The 20,771-nt window shown below is 40.8% G+C and overlaps 2 protein-coding genes across 2 annotated transcripts in view; one reads left to right on the top strand and one right to left on the bottom strand.

Annotated features, from left to right (window-relative positions):
* The first annotated feature begins 1,659 nt into the window (after nt 1–1,659).
* Nucleotides 1,660–20,771, top strand: part of tbrg1 (transforming growth factor beta regulator 1) — a 40,829-nt gene continuing 21,717 nt past the window's right edge. The window contains exons 1-11 of the mRNA XM_061972732.2: nt 1,660–1,830; nt 1,901–2,017; nt 2,097–2,224; nt 2,289–2,437; nt 2,506–2,631; nt 3,309–3,470; nt 3,841–4,024; nt 4,101–4,231; nt 4,930–5,095; nt 5,245–5,348; nt 9,459–9,475. Coding sequence (XP_061828716.2) covers nt 1,720–1,830; nt 1,901–2,017; nt 2,097–2,224; nt 2,289–2,437; nt 2,506–2,631; nt 3,309–3,470; nt 3,841–4,024; nt 4,101–4,231; nt 4,930–5,095; nt 5,245–5,348; nt 9,459–9,475 — 1,395 coding nt within the window. The 5' untranslated portion in view covers nt 1,660–1,719. The remainder of the gene's footprint in view (nt 1,831–1,900; nt 2,018–2,096; nt 2,225–2,288; nt 2,438–2,505; nt 2,632–3,308; nt 3,471–3,840; nt 4,025–4,100; nt 4,232–4,929; nt 5,096–5,244; nt 5,349–9,458; nt 9,476–20,771) is intronic.
* Nucleotides 11,307–18,645, bottom strand: LOC133614688 (collagenase 3-like). The gene is made up of 11 exons (XM_061972853.2): nt 18,451–18,645; nt 18,270–18,380; nt 18,063–18,190; nt 17,851–17,999; nt 17,657–17,782; nt 16,870–17,031; nt 13,979–14,162; nt 13,773–13,900; nt 12,847–13,012; nt 11,571–11,674; nt 11,307–11,486 (listed from the first exon to the last, which is right to left on the bottom strand). The coding sequence occupies exons 1-11, from the start codon at nt 18,559–18,561 to the stop codon at nt 11,383–11,385; spliced, it is 1,473 nt and encodes a 490-aa protein (XP_061828837.1). The 5' UTR covers nt 18,562–18,645; the 3' UTR covers nt 11,307–11,382.

Raw genomic sequence — 20,771 nt, 5'->3', positions numbered from 1 at the left:
ATTCTCCAAATGTCGAAAAAGAACAGTTGGACACCTGGGTATATGTCATGAATCGTTACATCAAACAAAAGTCAACAAACTTGCCGACGTTACAAGGCGTTACAGGAAAAGTACCATAAAACGGACTAAATGGGCAGCATTTGGACTTCCGCAGTAGTTTCTACTTTAACCATCATCAATCAATCATCCATCCATCCATCCATTTTCTACCGCTTATTCCCTTTGGGGTCGCGGGGGGCGCTGGAGCCTATCTCAGCTACAATCGGGCGGAAGGCGGGGTACACCCTGGACAAGTCGCCACCTCATCGCAGGGCCAACACAGATAGACAGACAACATTCACACTCACATCCACACACTAGGGCCAATTTAGTGTTGCCAATCAACTTATCCCCAGGTGCATGTCTTTGGAGGTGGGAGGAAGCCGGAGTACCCGGAGGGAACCCACGCAGTCACGGGGAGGACATGCAAACTCCACACAGAAAGATCCCGAGCCCGGGATTGAACCCAAGACTACTCAGGACCTTCGTATTGTGAGGCAGATGCACTAACCCCTCTGCCACCGTGAAGCCCAATCAATCAATCAATGTTTATTTATATAGCCCTAAATCACAAGTGTCTCAAAGGGCTGCACAAGCCACAACGGCATCCTCGGTACAGAGCCCACATAAGGGCAAGGAAAAACTCACCCCAGTGGGATGTCGATGTGAATGACTATGAGAAACCTTGGAGAGGACCGCATATGTGGATAACCCCCCCCTCCAGGGGAGACCAAATGCAATGGATGTTGAGTGGGTCTGACATAATATTGTGAGATTCCAGTCCATAGTGGATCCAACAGAATAGTAAGAGTCCAGTCCATAGTGGGGCCAGCAGGAAACCATCCCGAGCGGAGACGGGTCAGCAGTGCAGAGATGTTCCCAACCGATGCACAGGCCACGGGTCCCGACTCTGGACAGCCAGCACTTCATCCATGGCCACCAGACCTGTGTGTCTCCCCCCCCACAAGGGAGAGGGGGGAGCAGAGGAGAAAGGAAAAGAAACGACAGATCAACTGGTCTAAAAAAGGGGGGCTATTTAAAGGCTAGAGTATACAAATGAGTTTTAAGATGGGACTTAAATGCTTCTACTGAGGTAGCATCTCTACTATTCCATAGTACTGGAGCCCGAATAGAAAACGCTCTATAGCCCGGGCTCTGGAAATCACTAATAAGCTGGAGTTCTTTGAACGCAGATTTCTTGCCAGGACATATGGTACAATACAATCGGCAAGATAGGCTGGAGCTAGACCGTGTAGTATTTTATACGTGAGTAGTAAAACATTAAAGTCACATCTTAAGTGCACAGGAAGCCAGTGCAGGTGAGCCAGTATAGGCGTAATATGATCAAACTTTCTTGTTCTTGTCAAAAGTCTAGCAGCCGCATTTTGTACCAACTGTAATCTTTTAATACTAGACATAGGGATCAGAGTCTCACCTTTACCTTGATAGCTGGATTGTCAATGTAGACCTTGTAGCTGTAAAGGAAACAATTTATTTATGGTGGATATGTCAAGCAAAATGTCCGACATAGAGGTAAAACAGAAGTGTGTGAGGCGAAATTGGTTTATATTGATCCTTCCCCTCCGTGCAAATATAGTCACCCCTCCTACAACTTTGACTGGAACACAGAGTGTGTGCTCTGGGGGTCTTGTTTAGAGTAGTTTCAAACCGTCTAACAACATGCAGAGCTCTGCTTTGTGGACGCTGCTGCTCGCTGGGGTTTTGGCGACGATTCACGCTGCACCCACCGTCGCTCCAACGACATTAGCAGACGACCAAGATGTTGCAGAGGTAATGAAGTCTTAACATTAGCTTGATATATCTCTAAAACATTCCTTCAGTAAATGTTTTTGTGTATTAGGGGTATCTGTCACAGTTTTATGGTGATGTGGGGACCAGGAACACCTCAAGGAGAAGCCTCATCAGGAGCAACTTTAGCGAAGATCTGGAAGCCATGCAGTCTTTCTTCGGACTGGAGGTAACCAGCCTGGATATACGATATATTTTATGTGTTTTTAACTAATTTAAGTTTTCCCCGAAATGCCATGGATTACCAGGTAACGGGGGTCTTGAATAAAGAAACTGTGGAAGTCATGAAGGCGCCTAGATGTGGTGTGTCGGACATCAGCCGCTACGGACACTTTGCTGGGAAACCCAAGTGGAACAAGAGGCTTATCACCTACAGGTATCTTGTGTATTTCCTTATTGTATTTTAATGAGAATGGTGTCAGCGTGATCTTTCTTGACAGGATCACTCAGTACACTCCAGATCTAAGCCAGAGACAAGTGGACGAGACCATCGCCCAAGCCTTCCAGCTCTACAGCGACGTCATCCCACTAGACTTCAAGCAGATCTTCAGCGACACTGCAGACATCATGATTCTCTTCAAGGGGGGATGTGAGTCCAGATGGAATAAAGGCTCTCCAAATCGTACCATTGTACTCATCCTATCTGTCCCACTGCAGATCACGGGGACTTCTATCCTTTTGACGGAACTGGGGGAGTCCTAGCTCACGCCAACTCTCCAGGACGGCAGCAGGGAGGGGACACCCACTTTGACGACGATGAGAATTGGACTCTAACCCAAAGAGGTAAATACGAAGTCTGAGGTGTTGACCACCGTAACCCTTAAACCATTAAGTTGTTTCCCAGAGACTATTCATGTTCTAAACATTAAATTACCCTAAAATGGCAAAGCAAACCAAAATGTCCTGTTAAAAACATATCAATTTTAGTTTTTAATCTAATTAACTCACACAATACTATGGGTTGGAAATTGTATGGTATGGTGAGAGTTCAATTCAAACTCATTGCTTTCAGTTTTTAATTAATATATTTGTCCACTAGATGATGCTATTTTTTCTTATTCAAAGCATGCAGCAAAATTGCATATACAGTAATTGTTTTGGGAGGAGTGGACTTATGTGGGCATGCTGGCCTTTAACAGGTACAAAATACAAATTAATTACACTTATGTGATATGTTTTCAGGGTACGCATTTTTTTTTAGATATTAACTAATTTAAAGTTTTAATAAGTATTATTGTATAGTATTTCACTGCAGTTTTTTGGAAATCTGCCATTTGTGTTATCTATGCGCGAGGGTATTTAAAGGTTTCTTAGTGTTTCCCAGCTTTTATTGAGTCAGGAGGACATATTGTGCAAGAGAACAATTAGCGAGTGGGGACATTCCCAAATGGTCTCTTACAGCCCACTAATGTGCCGTGACACAGTGGTGGGGAATCACTTACTAGATGTTCCTGATTTAGGTGTCAATCTGCTGCTGGTGGCGGCCCACGAATTTGGCCATGCTTTGGGTCTGGACCATTCCAGGGACAGACGTGCGCTGATGTTCCCTACTTATCAGTTTGTCAACACAAACGGCTACAAGCTGCCAGACGATGACAGGCAAGGAGTTCAAGCCCTCTATGGTGAGTTTCAGACAAAATCAGTTCAATGTGGGCGATTAACGATTGGGCCAACACTTTTTTCAGTCAAGCAACTATGCAGTCGGGGCAAGCGGAGCACTGCCCCACCACATTCAGTAGATGTCCCTGTTCAAAATTTATTTTATTGTTATTTCTATTTTTTGCAGTGTATTGAATAATACAAATATATCTAAACTAGAGTTTTTTTTAAGGTGTACACAAATTCTGCCTAGCAACAAGTGACCAGACAAGCTTGTCTAATGACCAGTACTGTATGAAGTACCGTGGCCCAAAACTAGCAACATTATATAAACTCTAACTTTACATGTACTTAAATGCATCTTTGTTCCATATCCCTCTCGCAATCCACCAGGTAGCCGTACAACAGATCCAACAAAAGCCCCAAAACCAAACCCGCCTCCTGAACCCGAGCCAGAGGAACCAACAGAAGACCCCACAGACCCTCTTCCAAACCCTCGTGACGAACAGTGCAGCAGGGATCTGGTGTTTGACGCTGCCACGTCCATCAGGGGGGACTTGTTCTTCTTCAAAAACGGGTATTTTTTCACATTTTATATTTATAACGACCAAAATAAGTTTTTTCTTCTTTGAAATAACTTTACATCTCCCCAGATACTACTGGAGGAAGAGTACCATGTTAAATGGGATACGTTTTACGAAAGTGAGCACAAAATGGTCAAGAATCAACACAGTTGATGCTGCGTATGAGGTACCAAACAAGGATGTGGTTCATCTCTTTGAAGGTAACAATGAGCATTGGTTAACATTTAAATACAGTATCTCACATTTTAGCAACCATTTTTATGACAGTGTATCTATCGTCTCAGGCGACAATACTATAGAACATATGGAACTACTATTATGCTCTATGAAAATGTTTTTGTCTATTGTTGGCAGTCTGGAACAGATTAATTAGATTTGGTTCGTATTTTAGTTTGGTGCTTATGTATATTTTCATATGATTTGCACTCTGCCTGAATGAAAAGTGACATTTTGGAAAGTAAATAACTAAAGTACTATATTGTATTTTCGTAATATTGTTCATCAAGAAGATATACTCTTTACTAGAGGTGGAGGAAATAATCGATTTCTAGATACATCGAAATTTAGACATGAACGACTATAAAATCCATCAGTAAACGTCAATAATCGATTTATTTATTGAAAATTAAGTAGTGCAGAGAGTTGTCAAATTTGGCTGACTGCAGAGAGCCACCTCACAGAGAGATCCAACCAGCTCCTTTATGTCTCCTCACTTATGTTCCAGTAATGGTAATTAATTTTAACTGTTTCTTATTCTACGATCAGTTAAAAAAGGCAGAAACCCCCACATCCCATGATTAGGATCGGGACATCTCTAATATCACTGTCATAAAAATTTGAAAAATATACTTTGTTTTGTGACATACTGTACATCCGTTGACTGTGTTTCTCTCTCTAGGTAATCAGTACTGGGGCATTAGGGCATTTGCAAAGACTTTAATAGCAGGTTATCCGAAGCCTCTCACCAACCTGGGCTTGCCGTCTTCTGTCAGCAAGGTGGACGCAGCAGTCTACGTGAAAACTACTGGGAAAACATTGATTTTTGCAAACAGGCAATATTGGAGGTGAGTGTTGAGTAGAGACAATCCCCACAAGGCTATTTTACCCATGCTTTGATTTCAAATGGATTCGACCATAACCAGCTTTATTTGATTTGCTTTGTCCAAGCTCTTAATGACATCAATATTTTCCCTCTTTGTGTGCTTTGCCACAGCTATGATGAAGCCAGGAACCAAATGGATCCCGGATATCCACGATCAATTGCTCGAGACTTTCGTCGCGTGGGCTCCAAAGTAGATGCGGTTTTCGAGAATTACGGTGAGAAATAATGTCTGTCGTAGCTGTTTGGCTGCCATACCTCAGCTATGAAATTGCACTGAAATGTTACCGTCTCTCTCTTAGGGTACCTTTATTTCTCAGTCGGCCCAAAACAGATGGAATACTACCTGCCCTTCAGGACAGTGACGCGGGTGCTGCTCAACTACGGTTGGCTTGATTGCTACTAAGAAGGTTGCAGGTTTAGCACTTCATAGAATGATACTTTTGATGAATATTCAAATAAATTCACTTGTGCAAATGTCACTGTCAGTCTGAGATTAAATTATATCCCAAGCATGAATGTATTCAGACTTTGCTAGGGTTCTGCATTTTTGGTTGGTTTTAACCACACTAGTCTAGAGAAAAAAGCGAGTCATCACTTTTTCACCAGAGTTGAAACACATCTCTTCCAGCATTGAGTGCCTCACTTTTCTAAAAAGTCCCGAAATGCAACATTTTAAATGACCAATTCTTTGCACACCACAGATGTCAGTCAACATGTTCTATTTATGCTCCTGCAAGCATCAAGTCCCTGTAATCTCCAGTGTTTCACTGCACATCAAGCACCACACCACTGAGATATAATGTAACAATCACACATGTGCATAAAAATGCACACTTTTAAAATAATTTCAAGAGTTTTATCTAAATTCCTAATTTCTCAATGTTTCTGAAGACAACACATATGCAGTGTTGAGAGTATGCATACTCTCTGAAATGTATTTAGAAGTTAACATCTGAGTCTCAGTTTGATTAATTCATGCTAAACCCATTCACATGTCCTAAATAAAAAGCATTTTTGTAAAAATATAAGTACGTTCCGACTACTTAACTTGCTGACAGTCTCAATTTATGAAATAAAAATAAGCCTGCAATACCAGGTCCTACACACAGATGACAGTATTGCGCCTTAGCTCTGTTATTGATCCTTATCTGTAAGACATACTTGCCAACCTTGAGACCTCCGATTTCGGGAGGTGGGGGGTGGGGGGCGTGGTCGGCGGTGGGGCGGGGGGCGTGGTTAAGATAGATATATATATATATATATATATATATATATATATATATATATATATATATATATATATATATAAAGAAATACTTGAATTTCAGTGTTCATTTATTTACACATATACACACACAACACTCATCTACTCATTGTTGAGTTAAGGGTTGAATTGTCCATCCTTGTTCTATTCTCTGTCACTATTTCAGAACACACACATTATACAAATATACATTATAAAATCAATAAGAAAACGGGAGCTCTAATTTGGGAGTCTGAATTAGGATCAGAAGTTCCTATATAAACATTGCGCACTCACGTCGCCTTTTTGTATTGATTACTGCAGCTGTGCACTGGATTCATTCACAAATACAAACTACAACTCACAAACACTTTAGAGTTAGGCTCCACCATCAGTATGTGTACTTAAACATATAAAGATCACATGGATATTATTCAGTGAGTTGATTCAACAAAACTAACCTGTTATACAGGAGGAAAAAGCACACAGGACGTTTCAATTGTTCACAGACTGGTCGCTCTCATCAGAATGACAAGACACTTCCGGTCTGCAGGTGATAGCATTCAATTGGGAAGAAATGCCCTACTGCCCCCTACTGACCAATGTGAATACTAATGAATGTGGAATGACAGCTCCAAAAACGAATTCAAACCACAAAATAAAATAAATAAATCAACACAAAAATGTGACACATTATGGGTGGGTCACATTTGCATGTACAGTAGATGGCAGTATTGTCCTGTTTAAAAGTGTCACAACATTGCTGTTTACAGCAATGTTGTGAACAGGCTGTCAACACGTCACTCAGGTCCGCATGGAGCTGGAGGGGGTGTGGCCTCCAGCTCCGCCTGAATTTCGGGAGATTTTCGGGATAAAATTTGTCCCGGAAGGTTTTCGGGAGAGGCGCTGAATTTCGGGAGTCCCCAGGGAAATCCGGGAGGGTTGGCAAGTATGCTGTAAGAGGCAGAGCTAAAGCGAAAACTTCAGTGTGTCTTTAATAAATTATTTATACAATTTAGGTCTGGAGTTATATTTATGCCATCATTGTGAGGTCGAAAAAGCAGATTTTGATCACACAATAATTTATTTTGCAAACACATATATGCTAACGTTTTGATTTGTATGTTCGCTACCCACGACTGTTATGTTGTTGATGCATGATATGCTACTGTTATGTCCTGGCTAGCCTTAAGCTACAACTCACGTGTAAGTCTTTCTTTATTATGCTAAGCTAAGTTTTACCTCTGGCTTCTCGTGCGCTTCCAAGTGGCACGTCCCGTTTTGTATTTTTGCCTTGTATTAGGAATGAAAAGACTCTTACCTGCATGCTGCTTTTGCCACTTCCTGTCCTTCTACATGCTGGGAACACGACCATTGCTACAAAGTGACCCGAACGCAACATTTTTAACACAAAACTGCATGGAACTATTGTGTCAGCAAGTTAGGTAGTCTGAATTTATATTTTTTACCAAAATGTTTTTTTTCTTTTAAACGTGAATGATTTAGCATGAATTAATCAAACTGACTGTGATGACGTATCCCGTCAGGTGTCACATGATTTGTTGTTTCCTTAGTTTTGTGTTTATTTTCTGGGCAGTGCTCTTATTTTAGTTCCATTTCCTGCATGTCTCCCTGAGCGCTTTTTCCCCGTCACCTGCCGCTGATTGGCAGCCTGTCCACACCTGGTCATGGTTGCCAATCAGGCTTCTATTTATGCCTGCCTCGCCCTCCAGTCAGGGCTCGAGGACTGTTTTATATGGAAGTAGAATTGTCTCACATCAACTTTTATACATCAATATGATATTAATACATATGCATATATTAATAAATATACAAATACAAATGTGATATACAAATAAATAAATAATTTGTATGAATAAACACGTATTTGTAAATATATTTTTGAGATCTGAAAATATATATAAATAAAACTTGTAAATATAAAAATGTGACATATAAATAAATAAATAATTTCTATAAATAAATGTGTGTTTGTAAATATATTTATGAGATTTGAATATAAATATGCTTGATTTTGTATTTGTATTTGTATTGAATTTGCAAATGTGGATCGCTTTTTTGCTTTTGCATTCCTACCACAAACCAGATGCACAAATAAATGTGGAGTTACACACTGCCCTGAACAACCAGCAGAGGGCACTGCAGCCAGAGCGGTCTGGGTCACAGAGCATTATATGCATTATATGCAAAATGCCCGGAGTTCTCTGCACAAAAACAATCCGCGTCTTTACAGAGAGAACGCACAATGGGCCTGAGCTAGCTAATGTTGGCGTTGTATTAACTAATGCTAATTTATCCAGTTAATCTGAAAGACCGTGCTAGCTGCTTATTTTATTGTATCAATGCCGTTTAATGACCTTGTCCCGATGTAGATGCTGATTTTTTTATCAGTGCAATGTGTGACAAATCATCCCAAAAGTCATGAAGTTATATGACCCTCCCTAGTGTGCCTCTGATTGGCTCGCCAGTGTCTAACCATGTCTGTGACCCAGACTGCTCTGGCTGCAGTGCCCTCTGCTAGTTGTTCAGGGGAGTGTGTAATTCCACATTTGTTTGTGCATCTGGTTTGTGGTAGGAATGTCTCATCGATACGAAAGCAAAAAAGCGATCCACATATCAATCAATCAATCAATCAATGTTTATTTATATAGCCCTAAATCACAAGTGTCTCAAAGGGCTGCACAAGCCACAACGACATCCTCGGTACAGAGCCCACATAAGGGCAAGGAAAAACTCACCCCAGTGGGACGTCGATGTGAATGACTATGAGAAACCCTGGAGAGGACCGCATATGTGAGACCGAATGCAATGGATGTCGAGTGGGTCTGACATAATATTGTGAGAGTCCAGTCCATAGTGGATCCAATATGCAAATTCAATACAAATACAAATACAAAATCAAGCATATTTATATTCAAATCTCAAAATTATATTTACAAATACACGTTTATTTATACAAATTCTTGATTTATTTGTATGTCACATTTGTATTTGTATTTGTATATTTATTAATAAATGCATATGTATAAATATCATATTGATATATATAAGTTGATGTGAGACAATTCTACTTCCATAGTTTTATGTTTAATGTTGCATACTACCTTTGCTGCCTGTAGACTGCTCATGCCTAAATTGCTATCTTGGTTATGAGGCTTATGCTTCTGTGCACTTCCCTGCTGCACCTCTTTGTGCTATATGTGAGAATGAAAACACTCATTAATACTAATTACCTGCACGTCGTCCTCCTGTCACCTGCATCTGGGGCTCACAACGACAGCAGCCATGTGAGTTTGTGACACTGACACTCAAATTTTCACTTCTAAACACATTCCAGAGATGACATGTGTTGTCTTTAACAACTGTAAGAAATTAAGATCATAGATACAACTCAAATTTTTTTTTTTTTACAAGTGCGCATATTTTTTGCACACATGTCCATCCATCCATTTTCTTCTGCTTATCACGGGGGCAGTAACTTGAGCAGAAAAGCCCAGACTTCCACCCAGCTACTTCATCCAGCTGCTGTCGGGGGATGCCAAGGCATTCCCAGGCCAGCTGGGAGACACTGTCTCTCCAACCTGTCCTGAATCTTCCCCATGGCCTCCTACCAGTCGTATGTGCCCTAAACATCTCCCCGGGGAAGCGTCCAAAGGGGAATCCTTGCCAGATGCACAAGTCACCTCATCTGGCTCCTCTCGATGTGGACGAGCAGCTGCTTTAGTCCGAGCCTTCCGGAATGACAGAGCTTCTCACCCTATCACTAAGAGAGAGCCACGCCACCCTACGGAGGAAACTCATTTCGGCCACTTGTACCCGCGATCTTGTCCTTTTGGATACAACCCGAAGCTCATGACCGTTAGTGAGGATAGTGTGGAGAATGCATATATTTTTAAGTCTTCTTTCTTTATCTATAGTCATGTTTAAAGTACCTAATATTTCCCCATGTGTACACTTTGTGCTTTTTCCTTATGTTTGTTAGTAAACTCTGTGTTTCACCTTGAAGGCGCTGGAATGTCTATTGGGAGTATAATGTACTCACTTTTAGCTTGGAAGAAACTCTTTCGTTTCCGTTTCCGTTTTCATTTGTGAGTTCCTTAACACAATAAAAGCATATCCACTAGCCCAACCTTCATAATAAGAGTCATATATTACATAACAATAAAGTAATACATTTACAAAACAGTTTTAACAGGCGTCCCTTACATACTTGAACTCCTCCACCTGGGGTAGGATCTCATCCTCAACCTGGAGATGACGTCCCACCCTTTTCCGGGCAAAAAAACAACAAAGTGGCCTTGTGGTCAGAGTGTCCGCCCTGAGATCGGTAGGTTGTTAGTTCAAACCCCGGCCGAGTCATACCAAAGACTATAACAATGGGACCCATTACGAACCTGCTTGGCACTCAGCATCAAGGGTTAAAATTGGGGGTTTAATCACCAAATGCTCCCCTCACCTCCTAGGGTGTGAAACAAGGGGATGGGTCAAATGCAGAGAGTCATTTCACCACACCTTGTAAGTGCGTGACTATCAGTGGTATTTTAACTTTAACTTTAAAACAACATTTGTCATTGTTACATAATATCTCAGTGGTGTGGTGCTTGATGTTTTGTGGTGTCCTTGAGGTGCATTGCAACAATGGAAAATACAGGGATGTGTTGCGTGCTGGATCACCAATATAACATGTTGACACGTCTCTGGTGTGCAAAGAATTGGTAATTTTTCAATTTAGAATGTTGTAATTGGGGACTTTTCAGAAAAGTTGGATTCTGGATTTTACAAGAGATGTGTTTGGATTTTAAACTTTGGTGATAACTCGCTTTTTTCTCCAACTGATATGGTTGAAATAAAGAACAATGCAGAATCATAACAAAATATTTAAAAAAATTGTACTCTCAGACTGACAGTGACATTTTTACAACTGATTTATTTAGTTTTTATGTATTAAATACATCACTTTATGAAGCACCAACCCTGCAGCCTTCTTAGTAGCAATCAAGCCAGTTGGAGTTGAGCAGCATCCGCGTCACTCTCTGGAGGGGCTTGTAGAATTCCAATAGTTTTGGGCCGACCGATATATAAAGGTACCCTATGAAAGAGACAGTAACATTTCAACGCAACTTTATGGCAAAGGGGTGGTAGCAAAACAGCTATGACAGAAATTATTGCTCACCGTAATTCTCGAAAACAGCATCTATTTTGGAGCCCACGCCAGGAAAGTCCTGAGCAATGGATTTTGGATATCCGGGATCTATTTGGTCTGTAGCTTCATCAATGCTGTGGCAAAGCACACAAATAGAGAAACCGTTAATAAAGCCTTTTAAACATGCCAGCACCGTCCCATCAAAACAATTAAATTGTTGAGCAACAATGATGGTTGATGTCATTAAGAGCAAATCAAATAAAGCTAGTTATGGTTTTTGTGGGGAGTGCTCAGAGAGTATGGGGTATCGGACTGTTTAATTGGGGCGGTCCGCTCCCTGTATGATCAGTGTGAGAGCTTGGTCCGCATTGCCGGCAGTAAATCGGACCCGTTTCCAGTGAGGGTTGGACTCCGCCAAGGCTGCCCTTTGTCACCGATTCTGTTCATAACTTTTATGGACAGAATTTCTAGGCGCAGTCGGGGCGTTGGGAGGTTCCGGTTTGGTGGCTGCAGGATTAGGTCTCTGCATTCTGTAGATGATGTGGTCCTGATGGCTTCATCTGGCCAGGATCTTCAGCTTACACTGGATCGGTTCGCAGCTGAGTGTGAAGCGACTGGGATGAGAATCAGCACCTCCAAGTCCGAGTCCATGGTTCTTGCCCAGACAAGGGTGGAGTGCCATCTCCGAGTTGGGGAAGAGATCTTGCCCCATGTGAAGGAGTTCAAGTACCTCGGAGTCTTTTTCAGGAGTGAGGAAAGAGTGGATCGTGAGATCGACAGGCGGTGGGGCGTCTTCAGTAATGTGGACGCTGTATCGATCAGTTCTGGTGAAGAAGGAGCTGAGCCGGAAGGCAAAGCTCTCAATTTACCGGTCGATCTGCGTTCCCATCCTCACCTATGGTCATGAGCTTTGGGTTATGACCAAAGGGACAACATCACGGGTACAAGCGGCCGAAATGAGTTTCCTCCGCAGGGTGGCAGGGCTCTCCCTTAGAGATAGGGTGAGAAGCTCTGTCATTTGAGAGGAGCTCAAAGTCGCTGCTCCTCCACATTGAGAGGAGCCAGATGAGGTGGTTCGGGCATCTGGTCAGGATGCCACCCGAACGCCTCCCTAGGGAGGTGTTTAGGGCACGTCCGACCAGTAGGAGGCCACGGTGAAGACCCAGGACATGTTGGGAAAACTATGTCTCCCGACCTCGGATAAGCGGAAGAAAATGGATGGATGGATGGATGGATGGTCGCATCCATTTGAAATCAAAGCACGGGTAAAATAGCTTTGTGGTGATTGTCTCTACTCAACACTTACCTCCAATATTGCGTGTTTGCAAAAATCAATGTTTTCCCAGTAGGTGTTATGTAGACTGCTGCGTCAATCTTACTGACAGAGGACGGCAAGCCCAGGCTGGTGAGAGGCTTTGGATAACCTGGTATTAAAGTCCTTTCAATGGCCTTAATGCCCCAGTACTGATTACCTAGAGAGAGAAACAGTCAACGGATGGACAGTATGTCACGAAACAAAGTATATTTTTCACATTTTCATGACAGTAATATTAGAGATGTCCCGATCCCAATCACTGATCGGCGATCGTCTGTTGAGATGCCGAGCGCAGCTGATCTTTACCGTATCTGGGTCCCAGTGTTTACGTGGTTAAAGATTGTAGTCATGTGAAAGATTCCTTCGCAAGGGATGCACTCTCAAGCAGTCATAATTACATTTTCTGGATTCCTTGTTACACACATGCAAATGTTTTGCCAGAACACCGGCTCGAACTAGAGAGCACGCTGCATTAAACGTGTCACCTCTAAGATTTTAACCCTCACCACCATGGCGAAAAATAAACTAAGTGTCTTCCAAGTAACATTATCATTGGAGGACAAGCAGAAATGGAATGGCCAAGCATGCGACACAATTACACACAATGAGCAGGACAAAAAAAGAAGCTAACTGCTAAATCTTAAACGTACATTAGGGGTGATCGGTCAAGATGTCGATACTATCAATACCTAGTACAGTATAAGTACAAAAACAATACTAAAGTGATTACATTAATATTTTTATAAAAATAAAATTTCTGTTTTTGGTTAGTATTGTTATCGTTTACGAAGGGACCACTGTATGTAAACGTTTACCTTCTATAGTATTGTTCCCTGAGACCATGTACTGTCATCAAAATGGTTGCTAAAATGTGAGATACTGTATTTAAAAGTTAACCAAAGCTCCATGAGTGTTACCTTCAAACAGATGAACCACATTCTCGTTTGGTGCCTCATACGCAGCATCAACTAGGTCGATCCCTGGCCATTTTGTGCTCACTTTACCAAAACGTATCCTGGACACGGCATTCCACCTCCAGTAGTATCTGGGGAGATGTGAAGTTATTCAAAATAAGAATAAAACTGCTTATGGTGGTTGTATGAACAAAATGTGGAAAAAGTACCCGTTTTTAAAGAAGAACAAGTCTCCCCTGATGGACGTGGAAGCATCGAACGCCAGATCCTTGCTGCATTGCTGGTCACGAGGGTTTGGAAGAACGTTTGCTGGGTCTTCTGTTGGTTCCTCTGGTTCGGGTTCAGCAGGCGAGTTTGGTATTGGGGCTTTTGTTGGATCTGCTGTATGGCTACCTGGTGGATTGCGAGAGGGATATTGAACAAGTATGCATTTAAGTACATGTAAAGTTAGAATTTGTATATAGATCCTTTAGGCCACTGTTCTTCATACTGGTCATTACACATGCTTGCCGGGTCCTATGGAAATTCCTTCATGATTATAAAATGTATATTTTGTCTTAAAAGTTAACACTGTAAGTCATGTGATTAATCACAAAACATCACATTCATCATTTATAAACACAACTTGCTGGCAAATTTCAGTTAAAAAACACTTCAGTATTGTATTTAAAACTGCTAGCAAATAAACTAGATTATTTCAATTTTTTTTTAAATGCTCTTGTAATATTAGCATGCTAATTTTAGCATGCAAAATTTTTGAGCTACACCTCAGAGTAATATAACTTGCTACATGAGACATGCTAATTGTTAGCACACTAAAATTAGCATGTTACTTTTGCAGCCGTACACCTAAAACTTGGTACTTTACACATGCTAATTTTTTTGCACATTTTGCAGCCATACATGTTAGAATCATATAACTTGGTACTTGACACATGCTAACTGGTAACATGCTGTTATTTGCATGCCAACATGAGAATGATAGCTTTTTTTTAGCTACTTTAGCCTTAGAGTTGTACACACACACACACACACACACACACACACACACACACACACACACACACACACACACACACACACACACACACACACACACACACACACACACACACAGATGTGGATATATATATGAATATACAATATACCAGTGACGTGCGGTGAGGTTGATGGCTGGTGAGGCACTGACTTCATCACAGTCAGATTTACAAACATATGAACCCTAAAGAGTATCTTATTCACCATTTGATTGGCAGCAGTTAACGGGTTATGTTTAAAAGCTCATACCAGCATTCTTCCCTGCTTGGCACTCAGCATCAAGGGTTGGAATTGGGGGTTAAATCACCAAAAATTATTCCCGGGTGCGGCGCCGCTGCTGCCCACTGCTCCCCTCACCTCCCAGGGGGTGATCAAGGGGATGGGTCAAATGCAGCGGACAAATTTCATTACACCTAGTGTGTGTGTGACAATCATTGGTACTTTAACTTAACTTTAACTTTACACATACAAACTGTAGCACACAAAAAAGCACATTTAATAAAAAAAACGTTATTATGGTCTTACCTTTACTTATAAATGAAGTCCACAACTAAAGCCCTCACTTAAACTTTCCACGTGCAAGATTGAATCTATTTAAAAAAGTGTAACCGAGGGTTTATAAATGTCGCCTATACTGTATGAAACTACAAAATAACAAACACGGAGGCTCCAGTTTACACGAGGACCACTTTATTTACCTTCTTTCAAAAACCTCCGCTCCACTACAACATGTCATCACTTCCGCTCTTGGCGCCTTCAAAATAAGAGCTCAAGGCATATACTGTATAACAGCGCATAACAGGAACTTAACATCACAAATAGGAAAGCCCATAAAAATAGGTTACAAAAGTTATTTAATAAGAAGCCAAAAAGTGCAAAAACAATAATGTTCATGTTGGAGGGGTTGTGAATTAGATACACCTGCAGTCTGTAGGTGTAACTAATGTTGTGGCCCTGCAGTCATTCACAACTCCTCCAACACGAACATTACTGTTTTTGCACTTTTTGGCTTCTTATGAAATAACTTTTTCAAATAGATTCAATCTTGCACGTGGAAAGTTTAAGTGTGGGCTTTAGTTGATATAACAATTCTATGGCGGGGGTGCAGGAGGCGGGGCTACTGGAGCCTCAGCCAGTGCGTCTTTTGCAGCCGTTTTATGATCGCTCAGCACAAGAAATACGTTACACACATACAGTTGTTGACAAAATACACTGTACATTATATACCTCAGCTAACTAAACTATGGAAATGTATAATATAATTCATATAGCAATACAGTCTCATTGCACATCAGGCCAGCAGTTAGCCGAGTCCGTCCATGTTGAGGCACTGAGTGACGTGCCTCAACTGGCTGCTGTTCACCGCACCGTCTCTTCTCAGTATTTGAACGGCAAATGTGTAAATTCAGCGATTTTGAAAAAAAATAATCTAAAACTGGTGAAGTTAAATGGAAAATAACTTTATAGTATAATCACTGGATACATATAACAATTTAATTTTTTTTTTTTCTTTTTACATTTTTTTTCTTTCCTCTAGTGACTGCACGTCACTGCAATATACATACATTAATACATACAGTATAAACATTCTGTATATACAATACATATACGGTATACATATGTTCATACATTTATGCAAATATATATACAGTACATATATATGTATATATATAAATGTATATAAATATATATGTGTATATATATATATATATATATATATATATATATATATATATATATATATATATATATATATATATATATATATATATATATATATATATATATATATATATATATATATATATATATATATATATATATATATATATATATATATATATATATATATATATATATATATATATGTATATATATGTGTATACATACTAATATAATCAGTACACTGCATTAAATAAAAACAATTGCATTAAATAAAAAGAACAATAACCTAGATTTTCAGCAGAGCATCTACTGGATGTGGCGGGGCACTTGCTTCTAGGGCAATTTGCCCAATCGTTAATCAGCCAAATTGAACTGATTTTGAGACATTGAAACTCACCATAGAGGGCTTGAATTTCTCGTATGTCATCGTCTGGCAGCTTGTAGCCGTTTGTGTTGACAAACTGATAAGTAGGGAACATCAGCGCACTTCTGTCCCTGGAATGGTCCAGACCCAAAGCGTGGCCCAACTCGTGGGCCGCCACCAGCAGCAGATTAACACCTAAATCAGGAAAATCTCATAAGTGATTTCCCTGTATGAGATGATTTAGAAATTTCTCCAATTGCTAATTTCTCTCATGCACAATATGTCCCCTGGCTCAATAAACCTGGAAAACAATAAACAAACCTTAAGGATTTTTTAAATATTCTTACTCATCCTAGATAACAAAAAATGGCAACTTTGAATGGGTTACTATATAAAAAGATGATACCCTAAAACAAGTACATACTAATTGTAATTTTGTTTAAATTGTGTACCCATTAAAGGCCAGTATGCTTACATAACTCCCCTTCTGCAAAACAAAAAATATATAACATTTTGCTGCATGCTTTGAATGAAAAAAACACCAGCATCTGGTGGACAAATATAATAATTAAATATTAAAAGCCAATTCAGTAGTGTGAATTAAACTCTCACTATACCATACCAACTTATAGGATTGAGTTAGTGAATTGTAATAAAAATTGCATTTTTTATGTTTTTTTATGAAGCTTTGCCATTTTAAGCTAATTTAAGAAACATTGTTCTTAAATGTTTTAAATATGAATATTCTCTGGAAACTTAATAGTTTAAAGGTTTTCATGAACCCTTTACAGTGACTCAGCACCTTAGAGTCTGTAGTTACCTGTTTGGTCCAGAGTCCATTGCTCATCATCGTCAAAGTGGGTGTCCCCTCCCAGCTTGCGTCCCGGAGAGTTGGCGTGAGCTACGACTTTCCCGACTCCGTCAAAAGGATATAGGTCCCCGTGATCTGCAGTGGAACAGATAGGATGAGAACAGAGGTATGGTTTGGAGAGCCTTTATTCCATCTGGACTCACGTCCCCCCTTGAAGAGAATCATGATGTCTGCAGTGTCGCTGGAGATCTGCTTGAAGTCCAGTGGGATGACGTCGCTGTAGAGCTGGAAGGCTTGGGCGATGGTCTCATCCACTTGTCTCTGGCTTAGATCTGGAGTGTACTGAGTGATCCTGTCAAGGAAATCACGCTGACACCATTCTTGTTAAAACACAATAAGGAAATAAACAAGATACCTGTAGGTGATAAGCCTCTTCTTCCACTTGGGTTCCCCAGCAAAGTGTCCATAGCGGCCGATGTCCGACACGCCACATCTCGGCGCCTTCATAACCGCCAACGTTTCTTGATTCAAGACCCCCGTTACCTGGTAATCCATGGCATTTCGGAGCAAGGGTTAAAACGTGTTAAAAACACAGAATGTTTCTCATATCCACGCTGGTTACCTCCAGTCCGAAGAAAGACTGCATGGCTTCCAGATCTTCGCTAAAGTTGCCCCTGAAGAGGCATGAGGTGTTCCCGATCCCCACATTTCCATAAAACTGTGACAGATACCCCTAATACACAAATACATTTACTGAAGGGATCTTTTGCAGATATTTCAAGCCACTGTCAAGACTTTATTACCTCTGCAATGCCTAGCTCGTACGCCGATGGAGTTGGGGCGACGGTTGGTGCAGCTTGAATCGTTGCCAGAACACCAGCGAGCAGCAGTGTACACAAAGCAGAGAGCTGCATGTTGCTGGACTGTCTGAAACTAAGCTAAACAAGACACCCAGAGCACACACTCTGTCCTCTGCAATGTTCCAGTTTAAGTTGTAGGGGGAGTGTCTCTATTTGTACCAGGGGAAGGAATATTGGCAAGTTTGCCGCATTTTGTTTGATGTGATGATTCATGACATGTACATGGGTCTCAGACCGTTCTTTTGCACATTTGCACAATTAGGACTTTTCCCACCAAAAGTTCAGGAACTTTAAGTTCATGGAACCTTTGGTTCTGGAACTAAAGGTGTGCTTTGTGTTTCCACAGCATTCACAGTTTAGAATATTTTAGACAAATCTAGCTGACATGTGGAGGAGTGGTTTAGTATATTTTTACACAGATACCATGCAAATAAACAGACAATATTGGGTCAAATTGATTTTACTTAAGTGTTAGTAAATGAAATACAAAACCATAATATACCAAACGATATGATTTAAAAACCAAATGTACTGGATTTTACATAAAAAGCCAGGTTTTTGTCGACAGTGTCCGACAGTCAGAAAGTCATCCCCTCATAAGTTAAAACTTAACACTTGATGCTGAGTGCCAAGCTGGGAGGTAATGGGTCCCACTTTTATAGTCTTTGGTATGACTCAGCCGGGGTTTGAATTAACTACCTACCGATCTCAAGGCGGACACTATAACCACTAGGCCACTGAGCAGGTCAGGTGAGACCTTATGGTCCATTTCAGCTGTAAATAATAGTGTATATAAACGACAAATGTCAGTGTTTATCTCACGGCGTCGACATGAACACATCAGATTAGTTTATTAGCATTAATAAACTAACTGTATGCAGTGCTTCTCATCTTCTAGTCTTATATGTTGTCCTGTAGTTACTTTTTAAGTTGTGTGTATGTATTGAGTATGATATATACTCAATACATATCTGTGGTGCAGATGGTAGAGCGGCCATGCCAGCAACTTGACTGTTTCAGGTTTGATTCCAGCTTCCGTCATCCTAGTCACGACCTTGCATGGCAGCTTCAGAAGCTGCAACCCAGATTTGTAGAGGGCATCATCTGTTCGACCACGGCTCAACACCATCTTACAGACGAACCCGGAACCCTCAAATTGCTGGATGGCCATTCTAAAATCTGAGCTACGCCGCCCACCTTTTGTAATTCCTCACATAAAGTGGGCTGGCTAGGGCCCGATTGGGTCCAGACTGACTCGTGGTCTGGATCCAGAACAGAGTCCGGACTTCAGACAAGCCCTGCAGTAGACCACCTCTCACAGAGCTAATATGTTAATACACACAATAGAAAAACCCTATAGTTGTTCAGTTTGTCCAAAGGTCTTTGTTAGAAACTCTGATTTGACACAACACATGCAGACACACAAAGGAGAAAAACCTTTCAAGAAAAACATTTCATTTGTTCAGTTTGTGGTAAAAGATTATCTGACAAATGTAATATGCAAAAACACATCAGAACGCACACATAAAAATAACCATTTAGTTGTTTAGTGTATGGCGAAAGATCCGCTGACAAATGTAATACTAGAACATCAGGACCACACACACACAGGAGAAAACCTTTCAGTTGCTCAGTTTGTGGTAAAATATTCTTTAACAAACATAATATGGAAACACACATGAAAACACACACAGGGGAAAACCTTTCAGTTGATCAGTGCGTGGTGAAAGATCATGTGAGAAGTAAAAATGCAAAGACACATGCAAAAGCTTTCGGTTGTTCAGTTTGTGGTAAAAAAATCTCTGACAATCAACACATGAGAACACTCATAGGTGTAAAAACCTTTCAATTGCTCAAACAAAGGTAAAATGTTATTTAAAATGGGAAAGACGCTGCCACACATGTGAACACACACAGAATAAATAAATAAATAAATGGGTTGTACTTGTATAGCGCTTTTCTACCTTCAAGGTAATCAAAGCGCTTTGACACTACTTCCACATTTACCCATTCACACACACATTCACACACTGATGGAGGGAGCTGCCATGCAAGGCGCTAACCAGCACCCATCAGGAGCAAGGGTGAAGTGTCTTGCTCAGGACACAACGGACATGACGAGGTTGGTACTAGGTGGGGATTGAACCAGGGACCCTCGGGTTGCACGGCCATTCTTCCACTAGAACATCAGGACCACACACACACAGGAGAAAACCTTTCAGTTGCTCAGTTTGTGGTAAAATATTCTGTAACAAACATAATAT

Source organism: Nerophis lumbriciformis, linkage group LG17 (genome assembly GCF_033978685.3).
Source record: "Nerophis lumbriciformis linkage group LG17, RoL_Nlum_v2.1, whole genome shotgun sequence".
Lineage (NCBI taxonomy): Eukaryota > Metazoa > Chordata > Actinopteri > Syngnathiformes > Syngnathidae > Nerophis > Nerophis lumbriciformis.
Note: the sequence above shows the minus strand (reverse complement) of the source record. Positions and strands in the feature narration are given on the sequence as shown.

Coding starts and splice junctions, on each gene's coding strand:
- LOC133614688 (XM_061972853.2), bottom strand. CDS start 18,561: ATGCAGCTCTCTGCTTTGTGTACACTGCTGCTCGCTGGTGTTCTGGCA. Junction 18,191..18,269: donor AGTCTTTCTTCGGACTGGAG/GTAACCAGCGTG, acceptor ATGGATTACCAG/GTAACGGGGGTCTTGAATCA. Junction 17,032..17,656: donor ATGGACTCTGGACCAAACAG/GTAACTACAGAC, acceptor TTCCTGATTTAG/GTGTTAATCTGCTGCTGGTG.